The sequence below is a fragment of the Ammospiza caudacuta genome, chromosome 5, assembly GCF_027887145.1.
Source record: "Ammospiza caudacuta isolate bAmmCau1 chromosome 5, bAmmCau1.pri, whole genome shotgun sequence".
Lineage (NCBI taxonomy): Eukaryota > Metazoa > Chordata > Aves > Passeriformes > Passerellidae > Ammospiza > Ammospiza caudacuta.
Genome location: NC_080597.1, coordinates 72,346,959 through 72,368,166, shown reverse-complemented (window position 1 = coordinate 72,368,166; position 21,208 = coordinate 72,346,959). Strand labels below are relative to the sequence as shown.

The 21,208-nt window shown below is 39.8% G+C and overlaps 1 protein-coding gene across 7 annotated transcripts in view; it reads left to right on the top strand.

Annotated features, from left to right (window-relative positions):
* The window catches only part of CELF2 (CUGBP Elav-like family member 2), a 548,030-nt gene that overhangs the window by 417,463 nt on the left and 109,359 nt on the right, over window positions 1-21,208 (top strand). For all 7 annotated transcript variants that reach the window (XM_058804601.1, XM_058804598.1, XM_058804596.1 and 4 more), the window contains one exon: window positions 183-379. In XM_058804601.1, the coding sequence (XP_058660584.1) occupies window positions 202-379 (178 nt within the window). In that variant the 5' untranslated portion in view covers window positions 183-201. The remainder of the gene's footprint in view (window positions 1-182; window positions 380-21,208) is intronic.

Sequence of the window (21,208 nt, the reverse complement as noted above, 5' to 3'; positions counted from 1 at the left end):
GACTCGAATGAAAAATGTAATAGCATTGTTTTTTGTTCGTAATACTTATGCTATTAATTAAACACTGATTTTTTTTTTCCTGCTTTGTGCCAATTGACATCATCTTCTGCATCTAGTGCACACGAAAACTGTGTAGTCTCCTAACTTGTCTTCTCTTTTTAATCTCCTTTTCCACTTTCTAGTAACGGCACAGCTAACAAGATGAATGGAGCTTTGGATCATTCAGACCAACCAGACCCAGATGCCATTAAGATGTTTGTTGGACAGATTCCCCGTTCGTGGTCAGAAAAAGAATTAAAAGAACTTTTTGAGCCTTATGGAGCTGTCTACCAGATTAATGTTCTCCGAGACAGAAGTCAGAACCCTCCCCAAAGTAAAGGTACAGTAGTTATACTCTCTTTGCTTTCAGTTTGCTTGTTTTCCTGATGATCTTGCTTGCCTTCAGCATTTCCAAGGAGGCTTGCAGCTGAGCTCTCAGTTTTGTAGTATGCTGTGTTGAGCTATGCAGCAGTCCTAAGAGGAGAGGACTAATGAATCCTATTGAACACTGCCTTCCTCCTCTTCTTAAACTGAAGTTTAATTGTCTTTTATCTCAAAGCATGCGTTCTAACTGTGCAAAAAAAAAAAAAGAAAATATCAGTCTCCTTGTTTAAATTATCATTGCCAAAAATGTGGAAACTGAGAGATTGCTTCCCAGGATTAGCTCATGAAAAATATAATTTTCTATTTCCTTTCATTTCCTCTCTTTGCACCCCAGGTGGGAAATATTTTAAGGATGCAGAAGGGAAAAATTATGGTTGTGGGCTCTTGCCACATCATTGCTCCAGCAGCAATAAAAATATAAAAATTACAAATAGTCACCCTTTTTCAATAATCTGATTTTTTTTTTCTGCAGTCATGTTAAAGAATTGGTTTTTGGCACTGATATTATTCTAAATGAAAGGGTTAGTTTTCCTTCCTGCATTTTTTCTATACACATGTAAAGTTTTTGTCCCTAACTATATTCCTTCCTTTCATTACGTATATCTGTGCTTATTTAGGCATGTGAGAGTTTTGTCTCTTATAGCTGCTTAAGCGTGACACGTGCTTAGATGTAAACTGAAAGTGAGTATTCTGTTTTACAGAATGCATTTTCCTCCCTACCTAGCTGTACATTTTCATTCAGCCTTGGTACGTGAGCATTTTTACCGTTAGATATAATTAGTGTAGCTCAGAGGCAGAACTGGATGTGCATGTGTGTGCCTGGCTGTAAGGCTGCTAGACACTTATTCCTTCTTACTGCACTCCTGGCACTGACTCTAGAACCCTTCAGACCACACATGCTATGGAGAACATCACAGAATGATTTTGTGGGCTCCCAGCAAAGTTAACAGTGCAAAACAGCCCTTGCTGGAGATGAGAGGTGCTGTTGTGGGAAGCACACAGCACAGCCTCGGGTGCTCCGTGCTTTTGGGCAAAGCACTGCCAAGGCTCAGCATATCTCCATTTTTCCTGGTACTGGGCAGAGGATCCTCTCAGTGCCTTCTTTTTGCTGCCCAGTTTAAGCAGTCAGGTGCTTCGAGTGACTATGGTTTATTTTGGGTTGCTTGCATCTCTTACTTCTGGTTAAAAGACTTGGTGCATTGGTCTCACATCAGTGTCAGGGAGGGGGTCCTGCTAATCAAATGTCTCTACTAGATCACTCTTCCCCCTTCCCCAGCCCTGGAAGTGTTCAAGGCTATGTTGTGTGAACAACCTGCTCTAATGAAAAGTGAACTACCTGCCTCCTCTCCGTGATAAGAGGGCTGGAGCTAGGTGGTCTTTAAGGTCCATTCCAACCCAAAGCATTCCATGATTCTGTGGTTCAGAAGCAGAAGTTATTTCTGGTTGGAGTGTTTCAGTGTAGTTCTGCTTCCAGCCCACCCCCCCACCTCATTTCCCAGGACTGATGTATTGTAGCATGTACTCCCCTACTGTGTTAGCAAAGAGCCCTCACCAAATGTCTTTTTCTTGTAATGCTGGATAGGAGAGCATTAAGAGGTCAAACAACTGGATTTTCTGCAGTCCAGGCTGCTATGGATGAGCAAACTCCTTCTTAGTTTAAAGCACTAAAATGCTGAACTTTGAGACTCGTCCATCTGGAAGGAGCTGATTCCTGGGTCACAGCAATGCCTTCCCACTAAGCAGTAAATGAAGTGAGAATGATGTTGTGATTAGACAGAAGAAACCCATTGATACCCATTTCTGGGAATCACTGTACCTGTCCATCAGGCAGCTGGAAGGCATAAGGATGAAGCATAGGTCATGCAAATCATTGTAGACTAATTACCAATGTTTGTAGTCTCCATATGCAATATTCTTTTTGAAAGGTGGCTGGGTTTTGGGGATGCTTTTTGCTTGGACTCTTTTCAGCCATGCAGAGATTATACTTGTCACTTCAGGCATTATGTGTTAATTAATGAGTAAATGAAATTAATCCTGAAGATAGGCAGAATAACCTTCAGACTTACTTTTCTCTGGCATCAGCAGCCAGCTCCTCTGGTGGTCAGCTTTTCCCTCAGAAGCTTTGGAGGAGTATATCTCCATGCTGGCTCTATCCTTCCTCCTGGCTGAATCTGCCAGCAAGGTTGCTAGAAACCTCTTGAGTTTCTTGTGGATGTCTCTTGACTAGGAATGATCTTTATTTTCTTAATCCAGTTGCACAAAGGATTCCGTGTGAGAGATTGTTAAGAATGTTAGAAACAAACAAACAGAAAAATTGCCCTGAGAAACATCCTACAGTCTTCTTTTCATCACAATGCATGACAATTCTTCACCTATACTATCTAGTAGGCATTTAAAAAATAAACTGAATTTTCATTTTTTGTTTGGAGGTTATAGAATCATAGAATATCCTGAGCTGGAAGGGACCCACAAGGATCAGAGTCCAGCTCCTGGCTCTGTAGAGGACAACACTAAAAATCACATGTGTGATGTGGAGTGAAATTCCATGCTCCTCTTATGTTTAAATACCCACACAAAACAACCATTTTTATTTAATTTGAGCTGGGTGGATTTGGGTTGTGCCAGGCCCTTTGTATCACCTCCAATTTTATAGAACAGTCCATCAAAGGGACCTCGTGGTTGGGTGAGGTAGAAAAAGTCAATTTTTCATTTCATTGCATGGTTGTGACTGTGTGTAAGGCAGAACATTCACAGCCTGGTGTCACACAGAAATTTTTTTCTGAATATGCTGCAAGCCATGAGTTGTAATGACAGGAATGCAAGTTGGTGTTACTACACCACACGGGGGGAGCAGTTAGGTTTTGCTCTTTAAAGAAAAGCATTTTGATTTTTGAAAGATTTCTCTCTTCTCAGACAAAGGTTGTGTATTTCTGTGAGCTTGGCCAAAGGGGCTCCTCTAATTTGGACCGAGATTTTCTCTGATGAGCTGTTTATGAAGCTGCAATCTGAGTCTCTCCCAATTCTGTCAAAAATAACCATAGGCTGCTTCTCTCTCTCCTGCTGTTATTCAGACTGTCTTTCATACCCTCCAACGACAGACAGCCTAGTTCATGTCTTTCCTCCTCTTTTGTGTTGCTTGCCAGCTCTGCAAAGCTGAGGCTGGAGGAAGACAGGTAGAAAGCCAAGTTTACCTCACTCTGGAAAACCAGAGGAAAGCCATCTTAATTCCACAGATATATTGATACTACTGCAAATGTTGAACCTTGGCTTTATGAATTGTGAACTTCAGGAATGGCTGCATTCTAGGAAATTCCTTATCCTTTTCAGAGCTTGCATTCCTCTGCATCTTTTGGATGTGTGAAAGAGCTCAGCAAAGTAATTTGACTAAGTTTTTATCTCCTGTTGTTTTGTAAGGCTTTTTCCTCTTTCTGCAACAAAAGAAATCCAGGGGATTAGGTAAACTAAATGCAAAAAAACAAATAAAACAAAACAACAGGGCACGAAATTCTGTACCACTGAAATAAAATGGCACTTTTGGCTTCTGGGGGCTAAGGGGAATCAAAGTCTCGGCAGATCAGCCCTCTCTGTTCCCAATCAAGCTTGCTTCCTTTATATAATTTATTCTGGGTGAATAGATGACTTTTTTCCAGGGTGGTTGTTAAAAAGAGCTTCTCTAATACCTCAAATGCAGCAAGCTCAGTGTGAAGGCAGCACACACTGCCACCAAGATCTCTCTTCCTCCCCACTGTTTGCCTAAGCCGGAAAGATTTCCTTGGCTACTTTGGTTTTGAAGTCCAAGTGCTGAAGCAAGCAGATGGCACAGGGCTACTTTTGTCTTTTGAAATGCAGCAGGAGAGTCTTGGGCCAGATCCACTATGTCCTTTTGGCACCTTGCCTCTGCTTCAATACCTGATAATTCTTGGAGGGATCAAGGTCCCCTAGAGCAGCTTTGTGAGCCTGAATCTCTTTGTGCTGCTGTGGGAATCACACTGCAGAAAACAGGGAGAGGCACCTGGGTAACAACTGGCTTGGTGTTTGCTTGCAGCCTTATACAGACCCTTTATCAGATTAGAGGGAGGCTGCTGAGTGAACAAGGATGTGCTGTAGTTAAAGGCCAGTGTTTATTATTATCCTGTTTAACATGGTAATTTAAGTCTACTGGGAAGTGAGCAGAGGAATCTGATAATGAGGCATTCATCTGCTGCATACAGGAGAGACCAGGCGGGCCAAGAGGTGTACAGGTATATATAGTTACACACGTATATATAGAGAGAGAGGGAGAGAGAGAGAAAGAGATGCATTTGATAATGAGGCATTCATCTGCTGCATACAGGAGAGGCCAAGAGATGTACAGGTATATACAGTTACATATAGATATATATATATAGAGAGAGAGAGAGAAAGAGATGCATTTGATAATGAGGCATTCATCTGCTGCATACAGGAGAGACCAAGTGGGTATATAGGTATATATAGTTACATACATATACAGAGAGAGAGAGAGAGAGAGTTGCATATAGGAGGCAGAAGTTACCTGGCTTGCTTGAGCACCATTTCAGCCTCAGTTTAGCCCTTCCAGAATAGTCTGGTGCAGGCAGGGGGATGATCCCTCTCCTCCAGCAGGTCCTGTCACAGTGCCTGGTACAGTAGGAGCAAAGGGAGCTCGGGCAGTCCTGCACAGCAGCAGAGCTGTGGCACACTCACTTTGTCACAGATTCCCATCCTGAGTGTCCTAACCTGCAGCTAAGAGCAGCTGCTCCTTGTTCCTTGACTGCCCCTGTGACACCACACAGCCAATTGCACCCTCTGCTCCTTCAGTTTCAGTACATTGTGTTTGGCAAAACTGTTTTAGATGCTCTTTAAAGGCTCCCTTCAGCCAGCACTCCAGGAGCCAGGGTTTCTCTACACTTCACATCTTATTCTGTGTTTTGAATGCTCTCAGTGGCCCATGTGAACACTGTTTAGCTTTTCAGATCAGTTGAGTTGCACCATGAGCACATTTGCTGTTGAAATGGCAGGATATGTGCCCACAGCCATTGTGCATGTATGTGTTAGGCTAAATTTTGGCAATGGTGCCTGACAGATATTTTGTTACTGCAGACTTAAAATATTTTCCTGCACTGTATTAAAAAGTACCTTGCATGTTATTTTTTAACAGGTGCATTGTACACTATAAGTTTCAGACAACAAAGACTGGCAAAAGCCAGATGTCCTTAAATACAAGTACAATGGGGAAGAGTGAATGATAAAGTTGAGTTTTTAACTTGAAGTTGCTGACTGTAGGGTGTTTAAATTTAAACCTTAAGGAATCTTAAATCTATAATTTTAAATGGGTTGTAAATAGCATTATAGAATATATTCCAGCTGATTTTTAGAGAAGGTAATTCTTACTTGACAAATCTGATGGAGTTTTTCAAGAAGTTTCTGTGAAGGCGGACAGGTGTGAAATATAATCAAGCTGATTTCCCAGGGGCATTGCACAGTGTGTCACACAGGAGACTAATCCATGCAGCTGCTGGTGAAGCAGAGAAGGACCCATTTCCAGATGGGGAAAGGAGCTGGGTAGATGATCGAGGGCAGATTAGAATGGGGAAAGGTTGCGGGCCAGGGGAAGAGAGGGGATGATGATTGGAGAGCAACAGGGACTGTTATTGGAGATCAATACTTTTTCACTCTCTATGTAAATGGCTTTGACAGAATGAACCACCAACTTGTTATCCAACTTTTTGGATCATGCAGAAGGGACTAGATGGGGGAGAAGCCACCTGATAATCTGGAGAAAACAATCAAACACAAAGAAATTCTGCTGGGTAAAACGAACTGTGAGCAAGAAGAGTAAATTTTATTTTGAGTGAACACATGTGTTGAATGAGTGCATTTTTCAAAGATTTGAGAGCAGGAGAGGATTTGAAGAGTGCACATATCATAAGATGACTGAGGTGATGTTTTGTATCTGTGTGGTCAAAAAGGCACAGAAAATGCGAGCTGTATAAATGGAAGCATTGAATAGAGCCTTCAAGGAAATACTGCACCACTTAAAGAAGGATTTTTTTTAATCATGTTTAAACTACAGCTACCAATATTTAGTACCATTCTATAGAAAAGGGCAGAGGTCCAGGGAAGAGCAGCATGATTTTGTATGAAGTCAGGAAGGGTTGAGCCGTGGTGAAAGGTCTACAAAGGTTAACTTGTAAAGGGCTTCAAAGATTGACTTACAAGAAAGCTAAAAGGGGGAAAGCTGAGGAAGAATACAGGACTGTACCTTGGTTTGGAAAGGAAAAGTTGTAAGGGGATACAATTGAAGTTTCTGCAGTATGTTGAAGTGCATACCAAAGGCAGGAATAGATAAGCTCTTTCAATTAATATTAAATCCAGGGACTGCACAGCATAGACTTAAGACTGAGGAACAGCAGGCCAACAGAAAAAAATTCGACTTCTCAAGTCAAACTTTCTTCCTTCACTTGCAGAGCAGAGAATGGCTTCCAGAAGAAGCAGAGAGAAGAATTCCAAAAGAAACTTTCCTTTTGCTTGCTTCCATTTAGTGTTTTGAAAAAATGCATCTGGAACAGGATGTGACACGACTGCTCCCCATGTCCAGGAGCAGTTTCAGCCCATAAACAGGACAAGGTGCCAAGCTGTCAATGGTTTAGCCATGTCCAGCACCAGGAGAGGCTGAGATTGGTGTCCCCTGATATTTTTGCATTGCTTTGAAGATAGGGAGCAGATCAGGGTAACATCCCATTGCATACTTCACTGCAAACCTGTTGCCCACTTAAATCAGTCTCACTTTATATTCCCTTCATTGACAATGGCAAGAAAATCAAAGCAAAAATTATCACAGCAAAACCAACCCAGTCAGACAGAGGAGAAGTAATGGAAGATATTTGTGAAGACCCTGTAACAGCAGCAGGGGGCTGTGGTTGCAGAATGGGAAGACTAGAGGTTGGTGGGGGGAGTTGGGTAGAGGATTTTTCATTTGAGTTATTTAAATATAGAGATAGCACAGAAACCTTTCTTTAGCCTTGTTTCTAAAGTTCCTCTATACAGTGTGTGAATGACTGGAGCAGAACGAAGCTATTTTTACTTTAAGGCATCTTTTCCCTCCCTATTTTTATGGTATTCATCACAGTGGGAACTTGGTCCAGAAATGAGGACTCTAGGTATTGCTGTAAGAAGTTAATAAAAATAACACATCTCTGAGGGATTAAAGTAGATCACTTTGGGGCTCATTGGCTGCAGTTTTGTAGCAGCTTAACTATGATTTACAACTGCATATGAATTTTAAAAAGTAAGCTAAGACCGTATAAGCACATTATTAATTACATCCATGATGGAAAAAAAAAAGCATAAAATTTAACTACATGAATCTTTTTAGTTAAATTGATAGAAAACCATGAGAGGAGCAGCACTTCATATTCCAATTGTGGTTCTTTCTAATGTTCATGTCTGATAAACACTTGGGGGGAAGGCAAGGTCAGTAAAGGTGTGTTTGAAAAGGAATTTTTGAACTTCAGTTCAGGAGTGCTATACTGTTGACAACTTCAGCACATCCTCCAGCATTTACTTATAGAATATTTTAGAACAACTTTAAAAAAGAGTCCCAAATGTTCATAAAATATTAATGTGTAACTCGTTGTTTGTAATGACATCACTTCATTGGGAAAAAAACCACGTAGGCAGACAGTTAAAACAGCCTGAACTTTCAGTAAAATTGAAAAAAATCACATTGCTTTGTTGAATGTGAATAGTATGCCAAACCTCAGTTTCTTAAATATATAATCTCAAAGGGAAAAAAACTGTAATGCATGGAAAATCTAAGTCAAGTCATGCACACACTTGCACGCAGGAATTAATCAATAGATATAATACTCAGACATAAAACACAGGCATGTGTTAAGTATTTTCAAGATTGCTGCCTACATTTAAAATATATACATCTATAAAAGTGCCAGATACTGTCAGTTTGATATTTATGGTATCCAGTGCTTTTAGTTGCATATTAAAGCTCAATCATATTAAGAATCAATGAGATTCGACCATTTTATGTCAAATGTGCCATTTATGTTTCAGTGCCATTGTGGCACTGAAATTCTTTCCTCCTCCAGTTTTCTACTACATGAATAAACACACTATTTATCTACTCATCACATAAAAAATTATGTGAGTTTTGTTAAAAGACAAAGGCTTCAAAACAAAGCACACAACCTTTCTCTTTTATGTAGTGTTTCTCATTTTGTTCAGTTCTAATATCAAGATCATTTGCTTCTAACACATAAGGAGATTTTGCAAAGGATGTGGGGACTGGTCTGAAATCTTCACACACTTTGGCGAGGATCTCAAAGGAAGAAAACATTTGACAGCTGAGCGGTGTCAAAAATGAAGTGTAATTGGGAAGCAGCCTTATGAGCATGGATTTTGAGTGTACTGCAGCTTCCAAATCTCTCATTTCCACTGCAAAACCAGTGGTTTATTGCTTTTATCTTCTGTTCCTTTCCCCCCACTTAAATCAGTCACAGGTGCCTGTGCACATATATGCACAAATAAATAATAGCCTAAAATTAAAACCCACACTGCAGGGTTCCTCATTAAAAGATAGAAGGAGAGGCTCCAAGGCACTAAGAATTTCTGTCACTGCTGAAATGATGTGAGAGACATAAATATTACAATGAAGGGTCAAAATAAAAAGCTAAAGACCACATAAAACATTTTAGCATAAATATGTCATCAATTTTGCTAGTTCTTAACATGATATTTAAACCCCAGGAGGGCCTTGAAAGGATGTCTGCTATCCTTTATAATTTTGAAATGCATTAAAAGCAGATATGTATAGCATGTATAGCAGTGTAAATTAATTACTATTTCATTACTTCCATCTTCCCTGCATCAGACCTTGCCAGCTTGTATTTTTTCATGGTATCAGGGTAGCAAGAGGGCAGATTTGGGCTTGTTTTGGGTCTGGCAGGACCCACAACATCCTCAGTGTCAGATTTCAGGGATACAGATGCTATAAAAGGATATTCTGTGCCAGTTACAGTATTGCTCTTTTTTTAAGACATTGGTTTCATAGTGCACTGTAACCATCAGCATATTTCAAAAGAATAGCAAATAACTCCCCAAGGATAAAGTCTGGTAGTGGCTTCTAAGCCTGGTTTGAGCTTAACTCAAGCCAGTGAGCTGTGGGTGGAAGGCTGTGTATGCCATATAAATCTCCTGGTCCATCTGTCTTGGGAAAGAATACATTTTCAGGAATCTCTGTCTTTCTAATTGCTTATAAAAACACTCTGAGACAAGCCAGTGAATAAATTAAATTTGAATGTTTCCAGTGGATCTTTTCAGTTTCTCACTGAACCTAATTACTGTCTAATCTATGCCCATGAGTATGCAGTTTTAAGTGGGACGTTAGACTTTCACTCTGCAGATTAAACTCTGTGGTGCATAAATTCATTATTATTTGTGTAAGAGAAAACTTCAGTCTCTACTACCTTGTGGTTTTAATTTAAAATAACTACTGCATCCAATTCAGGCATTCTTTTAAAGGACTAAGAAGAGCTGTAAAGAGGTGGAAGATGTTTTCTAATAAACCGTGTCTCTTATTCACCCAGCTGAATTGGGAAAATTTATGTTTCAAACAGTAATTAAACTCTCCTTGTAGCTCAAGATGTCATGCCTTCAACTGCAATTTTAGGGAGCTGCACCACAATAGGGAGTAGATTAATATAATGTTCTGCAGGAAACTTTTTGCTGCAAGGATGAGTATGGCACCGTAAGGAGCAGGGCTGCTGCTTCAGCCAGACATCTCCAAGTGCTTTGCAAAGGGAGAAAAATAGCATAACTCCATTTTTACCAGCTGGAGGAATTGAGATACAGAGGCCTGGGGGGACTTTTCCCAAATTTTTTTAGTCACTTTAGGCAGAGAATGATGTCCTCTCTGTGCTGGTGTTGTTTTTCCTGAATCAAATCTGCTCCCTTCATTTTCAGTTCATGAATCCCTGAGCTGGTTAACACAAAAATTTTGTTATGTTAACACTGCCCAGGTGAGATCTGCATTAGTTTATTCACATATTAATCGGATCTGATGAGAACTGCTGTTACAAAACAAGTGTGGAGCAGACCCAAAGGCACCAGCTCTCTCTCTTCCTATGCTCCCCCTAATTAATACAATGAGTCTTAAACAACAATCTTCCTTTATTATTTGCAGATCATGGGATATAAAAATCATTGTAGATTTAAAATGGACTATATTAACCCAAGTAATTCCACCAGGACTTGAGTTTCTATAGTGAAAAGTGTTGTGTTGTCTCTGGCTCAATTAGATTTTTCTCAGTGTCAATTTTAATTCACTTCACCAGAGTGTGGGGGAATTCTCAGTGGAAGGGAAAATGTTTCTTCTGAATGAGAGCCTCCTGTAGCCCACATTTTATTTAAGAGTTTTAAAATGCTTCGCAATCCCACGTTCTCCCTTGAACGTCTGCTATTGTGTGTGCCATAAGAGCTGAACAAAATCACTTGGTGTCTCTTAATGTGACAGGCGTCTGAGTCTGAGCAGGAGGAAGGAAATGGGGAAAGCAGGGTCCTTGGTCCCTCTTTTTATTTAATACTAAAAAGAAAAAAAGTCTTGATAAGCCTTGATGGCCGAATAAGATTTATTTCAAATCTTTCCCACCCTTCCAAACACCTGCCCATGCATAAAGAGAAGTAAAAAGTAGGCAGCAGGGTTTCCTTTTGCAGTGCTGAGCTCAGGACAGAGGTTGAGTGGCCTCAGAAGTTGTTTTTTTCCCCTTTAGATTTGGTATTTCCCTCCTCCCATGGCTGCCAGCACTTCAGTGTGCATTGCTTGGTTATTCTCTGCTTGGTGCAGAGTGACTCAAAATTACTATCTCTTCACTGTTTCAAAAGTAAAGTTTGGTAGATCTTTAACTTGAGGATGCTTCTCGTTGTGAGGAAGAGAAGACAGGAAAAAGAGCTTATGATAGAACTGTCAAGGAAGGTTTACCCTAGACAAGGGCCTGAAATGTCCACTGTGGATAGGAAAATGCTCTTTGCCATCAGTTTCAGCAGTTTTCCTATCGCTACACTTGTCCTTCCCATATTTCGTTAAAATCTCAGGACTTTCAATTTTTGGGTAGTTGTGCACACACACTGAAGTTTTGCTTTGTGTTTGGTTGGCTTTTGATTTGTTTGCTGGAATTTTTTGGCTGACACCTCCCTTTTACCAGTTTTGCAAGTGATTGAGACTGTTTTCCAGTATATCACTGGGCTACCCTTAGGAAAACAGCTGGGACTGTCACCAAAACCACTCTACTGGATCAATGGATGTGAACCTCTTTTCTGATTCAGGCAGAAAATTATGCCAAAGTGTGGTGCTCAAGTGCCCCATAGTTATTATAAATGCCAGCTTGTGTATGAAAGGTAAATATGAAATTGTCTCCATGGAGAACACCTTCATGTTTTTCAGAAGAGCAGTGCAAAACACTCTATGAAAATTCAGGTTTTCACATGTGTCATCTCCCAGCATTTTCATTTCCAACAGTTTTAGCTTTCCTTTCCAGTTAGCATGTGATGCCTTTCTGTGCTGTTACTTGCTAGTTCTCACTTGGGCATACATTGAGTTAAAAGGTGCTGTGTGGAAGTAGGGAATTATTACTATTACTATGACTATTATTATTATTATCATCATTTAGATGTTGCAGTTTAAGTAGTTAAAAAAAAAATCTCAAAACTAAAGGTCAGTGTAGCTTGTAGGTTTACACATGCACAGTACAAGTAACCTTCAGAAATTTCCTCATGACAAGATAAGTGCAGCAATTATATTTAAATGAGTGCCAGAGAAAATTTCACTGTAAACTGCATTAGCTGGAGAGTGTGTGCTGTAAGAGGATTTAATTGAATTAATGTTACTTACTATCAAAAGCTCCATCTAGTGTATTGCCAGGTCTCCTTATTACTAAGAATAATATTTGGCTCATTAAGACCCCTGCTCAACTAAGCACACAGTCCCGATGACTTCAGCAAGTGATTAAAATGAAAGCATTTCCTTCACTGCCTTGCTGAGCAGGAGCAGGCTGGAAGCTGGGAACAGGCACTGGCGTGTGCAAAGAGCATGGAGTCAGTGAGCCCTTTAACAAGGCTTTTTATGGAGATTCCTCTTAGCAGTGCCTTTCTGAGTGTCTAAAGGAGATGTGATTTTGGCATGAGTGCCCTTCCCAGCTTGGGTGTACCTGGTTTGGTCACGGCTGCACCAGTGATGGAACCAAGCGTTGTCTGGGTGTTCAAGAGGGACTGGGGGTGATCCACGCTGGGGCCTGGAAGCCCTGCACAAATAACAGCAGTGATGGCAGAGGGATTTCATTGAATAATCCTGGTGGTATTTTTAATGCTGTTATTAATGCAGGGCTCTCACTCTCGCATTATACGGATGTGGCACAATGAGATCCAGAGAGGTATTTTGTGTGGCTTCCCACATAAAAGCAGAAATGCAAATGAGCTGCATTTACATATTCACATGATATAAACAGAAAACTCAGAGGCGTGGAGACGCAGGGACATAGCCAGAGACATGCTTTAAACCAGGGATAAAGAGAGCCGTAGTTTTCCAACACTTATGTTTTAACCATTAAGGAGAAAATGTGATATATTGGATGTTTTTGTATAATATTTTTGAATGTCAAAATTCCCATTAAAGCCTGCATCTCCTTTATGTTTGATATCGTTTTATTTTCCTTTCACGTGCATTCTCTAAAAAGCAAAAAAACCCCATGAAATCTAGAAAAGAAAAAACCAACCTTTTATTCTCCATTCATTCAGCAACAAAAGCAACAAAGAAAGAAGGTTTGAACCAGTTTTTATGAAAATTGGGAAACAGCAGAATAGTTTCTACAACAACTTTCTTTATTGTTGGCTGAATCAAATGACAAAAGTTTTTATTCACCTACGCATCTTATATTTTAACAAGCCACATGTCACTCCTGAACTTCACCCACCAGTATTTCTGCATGAGGGTGGCATTCTGGTACAGTCAGTGAGGCACATGCCATTCAAAGGAGTTACAATCTCCTCTTTGTTTTTCTGGTGTTGTTTTGGGGGAGAAAAAGAAAGAGTAATTGCCCGTGTTAACTGATGTTCATTACACGGAATTGTTCAACTCTCTTAAAAAATCATTGATCTGCTTTTCCCCCGTGAAAGTATTCAAGGTCTCAGTTCACAAAAGAGAAATCAGCATGTAAAGCAGCAGTCTGGCAATCTGTGCTACAAGGAGCAGAGTGTCACGTTCTGTGCAGAAATGTCAGCAGAGTTATCTGTCTTATAAAAAAAAAGACAAATATTTAGTAAGTATAAGAATTATTACTGTTGCAATCAGATGTGATTTTGGGGAACAATCTGTTCAAGAGTAGGCATTTTTTTCTCATGCATTTGTATGTTCATGATTGAACATTTGTTAGGTAACATCTGGCCCGAGCTGTTCCTCTTTCTCCCTAAGTTTCATGGCTTTGTTTTGTATTTGAGAAGGATATTACAAAAGGTAATTTGGTGTCTCATTCCCATTGGTATGGTCATGGTTTTAACTTTTGAATTACTCCCTTGAAATAGGAGGAAGGGGGAAAAACCACCATTTGAGTATTTTTAATAGGGAATAGGCAGTATTTAGATTTCATGGCGAGTGCCCCTGGTACGTTGTGTGCATGCAGCAAGTCAAAAGTGCAGCTGCAGACCAGAGTCCTTGAGCCACAGATAACAAAGGCACCCAAAATCTGGGGCTCCAGCCTTGTCCACATGCTCTTATTATCATTTACTGTTTGTATTGCAGATGCACGTAACAGATTGTACAATATGCTGTACAAACAGATTGGTAGAATGATCTTTGTCCTGAAACACTGGCAGCAGAGCTGAGCAAGAAGGATTGACAGTGTGCCTGCACTGAGAGCTGCACAGCCCAGATGCCACAGTTTGGGACCCATGTCCTCAACAAAAGGGCTTTCTGCATCTTTGGTGAAGCAAAGGCCTGTTCTTGCTGATCTTACTGTAAAGGACTGAAATTTTAAATAAGAATTAAAAGAAGAAAGCACAAAGATCATTAGAGAGCGAGTAGGAGAAGGGAATGTGCCTACTTCTTGCTTTTTTCCTTCTTCTCATCTAACAGCATTTCTTCTACACTTGCCAGATCGAGTGTGTCAAAGGAGCAGACTTTCAAACTTTGGGTGATTGCTCCCAGTATTGGAACAAAGCCCTGCAAAAAAAAACAAGGCTGGGGCATGCAGGGCTGAGGCTTTGGTGACCTGGCTGGGAGGGGCACTGCTCATGGAAACTCTGACGCTTTGGAAATTATAGGGACAGCGAGCCTGCAAACTTGGCTGCCTTTCACAGGGCTACCCAAACAGGAAAAATCCTAATAATTAATGTCTTTTTCATCATCCAGGGCATGCAAAGAGATCATCCACTTATGCCCTGCATGGTTAAGAAAACCAAGAATTGCTCACTTATTTATTGAAGTAGCTAATGTGCATTTCAAAGTGCCTCAGTGCTGGCTTGTGGGGGAAGGAGGAGTGAACATGAATATTAATTTCAATGAAAATATTTTGTGGGAATAGTTTGTTCAGTGAATCTAGATCATCTGCAGCTGGTAGAATAACGATATAAGCCTGTTTATATGCTTTATTAAATCAATAAACCACAAGAAAAGGGAGGTGGTTTGTGTTGTGCACACAGCTTTCAGAGGATCTTTGCTTAGGGACGAGAAATAATTTTGCCATTTAGAAACACTCTTTCTCTTTCATGTTTCATGTTTCTCTTTCATGTGAAAGTGTTCTCTCACTAAAATTATTAAGGAAAACATTTTTCAACTCTGAAGTATTGCTGATATTTTGGCAGTGGCTGTGGCCAGTAGTCCAAGGGATGGGAACTGCTGAGCACTTGGTATTTAAACAACTGGTGTTGACTTTGTGGTTAAAGAAGTTTTACGACTGGATCAGACATAACACTTGACCCACGTGATTTCTGGTCTGAGGTAAGACTGTTCAGGAGCATGCCAAGATCCAGGGCTCAGCATCCTGGCTGCCCAAGGTTGAGCCACTCTGGCCTTTGTCAAAAGGGATTGGTCTCTAGATCAGGTGAGAGATTTTGAGTTCCAGGATGCAAAGGTCTCAGGTTTGGACACCTAACTTGAACGAAGAAAAATCCTGCTGGTTCATCCAGCCTGTTTTCTGCCAAATCTATGCTTGTTCTGTTTAGTGCATTCCTAAATGTTTTGTCCAATTTTATTTGGAACTGGACCATGGGACACTCTTTCCAACTCCCCCATACAACCCAAAGATTAAATGTTTTATTATTGTAATGTAAACACACCCAGTCCTAACATTTTTGTGTGTTTCTCTCCCCCCATTTTATTTATTTTTTGTTGTATAATCTCTCTTCTGTGCTAATATTGATGAATTGGAGGGATGCATTTTCTGTCATGTAAAATAGTACTGGGGATAAACTCTGTCTGGGATTTTGGCTGACCCCTTCATCAGGCTTAGCTCAAAAATTAATCTGTCATTACCCAGGTGCTATGCACTAGGCTTTATTGGCATAGAGGAGCACCACATCCTGTATGTTCTTTGGAAGGAAAAAAAGTGATCATATAATCACTGAGAAGTAAACAGTCATTTCCAATCTAGTAATATTTTATATGAACTGGCACTGTATGTTGTATATCATCCATCTTGATAATCCTTGTTCCACATTGCCTCCCACTTGAGGCCAAGAACATTACAGCTGTGCCAGAGAGTGGGTGGAAAAATAGCCTTATTATTAACCTAAGTTGAAAACATAATGGCTTTTTGAATGTCTTCATTCACAGATGCAGTCATACTAAAATATTAATACCCTTAAGTGTAGAGAAACAGAACTTTCATTTCAAATCCATTGTCCATGTGTGTTACAAAAGGGAAAGCCTTGAAAGTGTTGTGGATTCCCTGTATCTTTTGTTTTTTGTTTTACCCTTTAAATGTCAGTATTCTGTGAGAAAGGAGCCAAAATGTTCTTCAGAGTCAGTTTTGAGCAATGTTGCTGCCATCGCTAACATTGTCTTGTGGTAAAGGAAAGGGTTTCTCCAGTTTTCTCTTTGTCTTAAAAGACTGGTAATAACTGAGTGGATATTGAAACACACTTAATAACATTTTAGTACCATAATCAAGCTGGGCTGCATTGCCAATGTCAGTGTTTGCTTAAATCTCATCCCCAGAGGGATCAGAAATATTCAGGATGCATGTGTTTTCTGGGAGGAACCATCACAAAGAGCAGAGGAGAAAACTGCAACCCTCATCTGATTAATCTTCAGAGCACCCCAGGATCCCTGATTTACAAGCAGAAATGAGGGACCTAGCAGTGAAAACTGAGTAAATTTGCAGCACAGCATCACTGAAAAGGCACAGAAAACAGAGATGATACTCTTCTCCAGTTAAAGTTGTGTTTTGCCTTTCCTAACTCCATAATTTACTTCTGTGTATCCAGGTAAAATATGAATCTTCCACAAACCTATTTAGGAGGTGTAAGAATTGCTCTTGAGAACTATTCAGGGAAAAAAAGAAATAAGTCTTGATTGTACTAATTTATGACTAGCATGAAAAAATATCCCCCCCTTTCAAAAAGGAAAATAAAAGGATTAAAACTTCCAGTGTATCAGGCCATGTGTTGTAAATTAGCTTAATTGTTTTAGAATTCAGAAGTGTTTCATCATTTTAAATTGGGCTTGTCTGATATTTAGTTCCACATTTTTTATAACTCTGCAGGACTAATATGTAGCCTGTTGTTGCACATGAAAAGCTTTTTTTATCCTAATTTTTAAGACTGATGGAATGAGAGGAGGTTGACAAGTGATCACTTAGTTATCTCTGTGTCAAAGCTTATGATACGCTTTATAGTGAAAATGTGCAATATACAGTTCCAGGAATAATTTTGCTCTATATTATGGTTTATCTTTCTGGCATACAGAATGCAAGAGTGAGTAATGCTGAAGTCTGAGAGATGATTTCAAATTGCTTGGAATTATCTTTAAGTTTTGCCTAGTAAGTCTTAGCAAGAGACAAAGTATTGTACAAGATAGGGGCCCCAATATTATCAGGTCTGCCCTCCAAGCACATCCTTATTTCCTCACATCCCATTTCATGTGGGAAAAGAAACTTCACATTTTTAGGGCATTATTTTGCAGTTTCTCTGTTGATCCACTGTACTTCATGGATAAATACACGTTATCTATGGGTAGGGCTTTTTGTGAAAAGACCAAGTGATGCTTTTTCCCAGTAAGAACTGGTGGTTGCAAGGCTTGTTTGGCAATCTGACCTGTAACTCACCATTTCTCAGCTCCCATCCAGGAAAACTTTGCATTGCTTGTGCTCAACAGAAATATATCACACAGTAATAACAGTAATAACATGTCGAATAAATGACGTGGTCACATTGTAAAGTTAACTAAAGGACCTCTGGTATCAAAATATGATTGGTCAGAGTTTTTATTTTATATATATATATATATATATATATATATATATAATTTTTTAGCTTGCAGTTAAGACTGGGGACTTTGTTCTAAAGCTCTGAGAGTTTTTCAGTAGCGAAGCTGCGCGTCCGTGATATTTTGTTGGATGCGTTCCTGTGGCTGCCATGGTGACCTGCAGAGAGCACCATGCAGGATCCTGCTTCTCCAAATGTGATTAGATACATTCAGCAGCCACATGCAATTGATGCCAAGGAACACTGAATAGTTTCATCGACTTTGCAGACAAGCTTCAGTGTAAGTCCTCCTGCCACTGCCTGCTCAAGGCCACCTTTGACAGCCGCAGGAGCCAACACATCACTGTTTAGGCACTCGTTTTGTTCCTTTTCTCTATTTTTCCTTCTCCCTCTGATTAAGTTGCCAATCATCCAGCTGCTTTCTCTTCTTGTCCTGATAAGTTGCCAATCATGTCATACAGCCTGTACCTCTAGAGCCAAGTATTTCTCTTGTCATAACTTGAAAACAGGCTGCTGGAGATTTATTTCAAATCTTGGTCTGATTAAATGCCACATCTTGATCTTTGGAGAGCCATAGAACCTATAGATCATGGTAGTCTTGTTTGAACTTCTTTGAACTGGTATTAACAGATTTACATGTCCTATGGGTCATCCAACACAGTCTCAATATTCCCTTCCCTTAATAGATATTAAATATTTGTGACTAGGTTTTTTTCATCAGTTTTCCATGGTGATAGTTGCAAGAAATATTCAGTTGTATGAAGGCTTCTGGGGAGAATAACATATTTATTTTTATGGCATGCGGGGTTTTATGTTTTGGTCTGCATGTCAAATCATTTATACAAAGATAAGTAGTAGCACTATTTCGTAAGGTCTTCAGGACATAAATAGCAGTGGGAAATTAAGAAAAACTGAAAGTGTTTACAGTGAAAAGCTTATTTTAAATGCTTCTTGTGAAATTTTGAAATAGCTTTTTTGGGGGGGAAATTGTGGAAAGTCTGATTCTGGGAAATCTACAGATAGAACAAGATAAAACTTTGGAAGAATTATGTGTGGAAGTGTAATGCTGTCCTCTCTGGAGAGGAGCTTAGCTGAATTGTCCTGCCTCTAACAGTTGTATAATTCTATTAAAACTGCTTTCCTAGATATACAAGATAACACTTTCCCCCAGTATTAATACTTTGCTAGCTCATTTTCCAGACAGAAGGAAAAGACTGTATGAATCATCTTGGCTTTTCTTTCTCATTTTGGAAGTACATGTGTTACACATCTCTTCCGTACCTCCCTTCATTGATTTTACATTAGTTAATCATCAGACAAAAATAAAGAGGAATAATAATTAACTAGGATAGCAATCTCTCCCCCAAAGTGTTTTCCTTGCCCTGGTAAGGCCACTCAGGTAATGTGAAACATGAGCTGTGATTCTTTATCAGGACACTTTGCATTTTTACATTGTTAGTCTGTGCAAAATGAGATTCTGTGCAAGAAGCAAATGAAGGGCAGGTTGGGAAGTGGTTGTGAGATACCTCTCAAATACCTTTGAGCTTGAGCTTCCTGAGCATAGATCCCCCACATGTGAAGTGTGTTCTTCCTTCTCACTGCTTGTGCTCATTAAGTGCTGCCATTTATTTTTGTGTGCCTGCACAAATATATGGCTTTATTACTAAAGTGGTTTGTTTATCTTTGCTGCTGCTGCATTTATTTTAGCACTCATCTAAACAATTAATTAGGGAAACACTTGAGTGCCGAATACACTTCTTCAGATACCACTCAGTTGGGTTTTTTATTTATTTCCAGGAGCATCAAGCATTAAAAAGCCCCCATCTTTTGCATTTTTCTTTATAACCATGCCATTTTCCCTCTTTTTTGAAGTTTCCACAGCAGAGTACATTGCTTTAAAAGATCATGGGCCCTGTTGAGAGTTCAAAGCCAAGTAAAGATGATGCTTAAAGTTCAAAGGCTCTGTGGAGCTGCATCTTCATCTGCATAAAATTGTTTCAATTGACTAGAAAGACAGAAAAGTTGCCAGGAATTGCTTCTATTTCAGTTTTATTATTCTTATAAAGAAAGCCTAATTGGGGAACAAATGTGTCACTGCTAACAAGTTCAGGCAAAGCGAAGCTCCTTAGATGAAACACTGCTTGAAGGTGCAATGCAGGAAAGATTTGACATGTGCTGTGACCCTGTGAGAGTGAAGCTGTGGATGGCTGGAAATCAATACGAGATGTGCAAGGGTTCATGATGTTGAAGTCGAGAAAGAGTTGAAAGTGTTTGACTGCATCTTGGGCAGAGGGAGCGGGGAGTGCAACAGATTCAGACAATGGATTTAGACATGGCTTTTAAAGATGGGGAAATGTATTTATCAGGGGGAAAAAAAATTAAAATAGTTGAAAATTAGCTCCATTAAAATAGTGTGTATATTGTAGCCAGCCATGATTCAAAGTGGAGGCTTTGCCGGTTCTTCCACCAGCAGAGAATGGAGCCCACAACTTGGTGACTTGGCCAAAAGCAGCAAATTATGGGGCAGGGGAGGTGTTGGAGGAAACAGTTATTTGTTGATTCAAGTTCATGGCACTTAGAGGCAATATTTATCCTAGAATTTCTTCCCATGCTACTCAAGCATCCCTTAAGCCATCTCAAATGTCTTGTATTGATTTCTTTCCCTTCCTATAAGGTATCTTTCAGGGGAAGTGTGACAGACTGCAGTGAGTCAGATGGGTGCAGCACTGGCACGTAGTGCTCTGCTGCTGCTCATTGTCACTACAATGGCTGTGTCTTTTTACCTCAATTTTTATTTTTTTCATGGTTTCTTCACAGTGCTCCTTTGAGTTCAGAACATTTTATTCTTTCTATTTAACAAGGAAAAGATAGAGCACAGGGAGATGAAAGGCCAGATTGTTCAAAAGCATTTAGGTATCGAAAGATTCAGATGGGCATTGAATGTTATTTTCAGAAGAACTTAAACACCCTATTCCTAGAAATGAGTTATCCAAGGTCAGATTTTAGATTCTCTTGCAAAAATGGTATCCAACTCTTCCAAATCCAGCTAAATGTTGAAAATACGTGTTCTTGCCAGGTTTCTGGGTAGGGCTCAGGTTTTGTTGTTGTTTTATAAATGTGTGAAGTTTCAGCAATAGCAATCTTTCCACTGCATACCTTCTTTTATAACTCCTACTCCCTGGGCCTTTTTCTTTTTTCCTCTTTGTACTGCTAGTTCTGGCTTTTCCTATGCTGTCCTTAGAAGACACAAGCTGGTTTAGAGCTGTCAGTGGGGTTTAAAAAAACCTCATGTCAGATA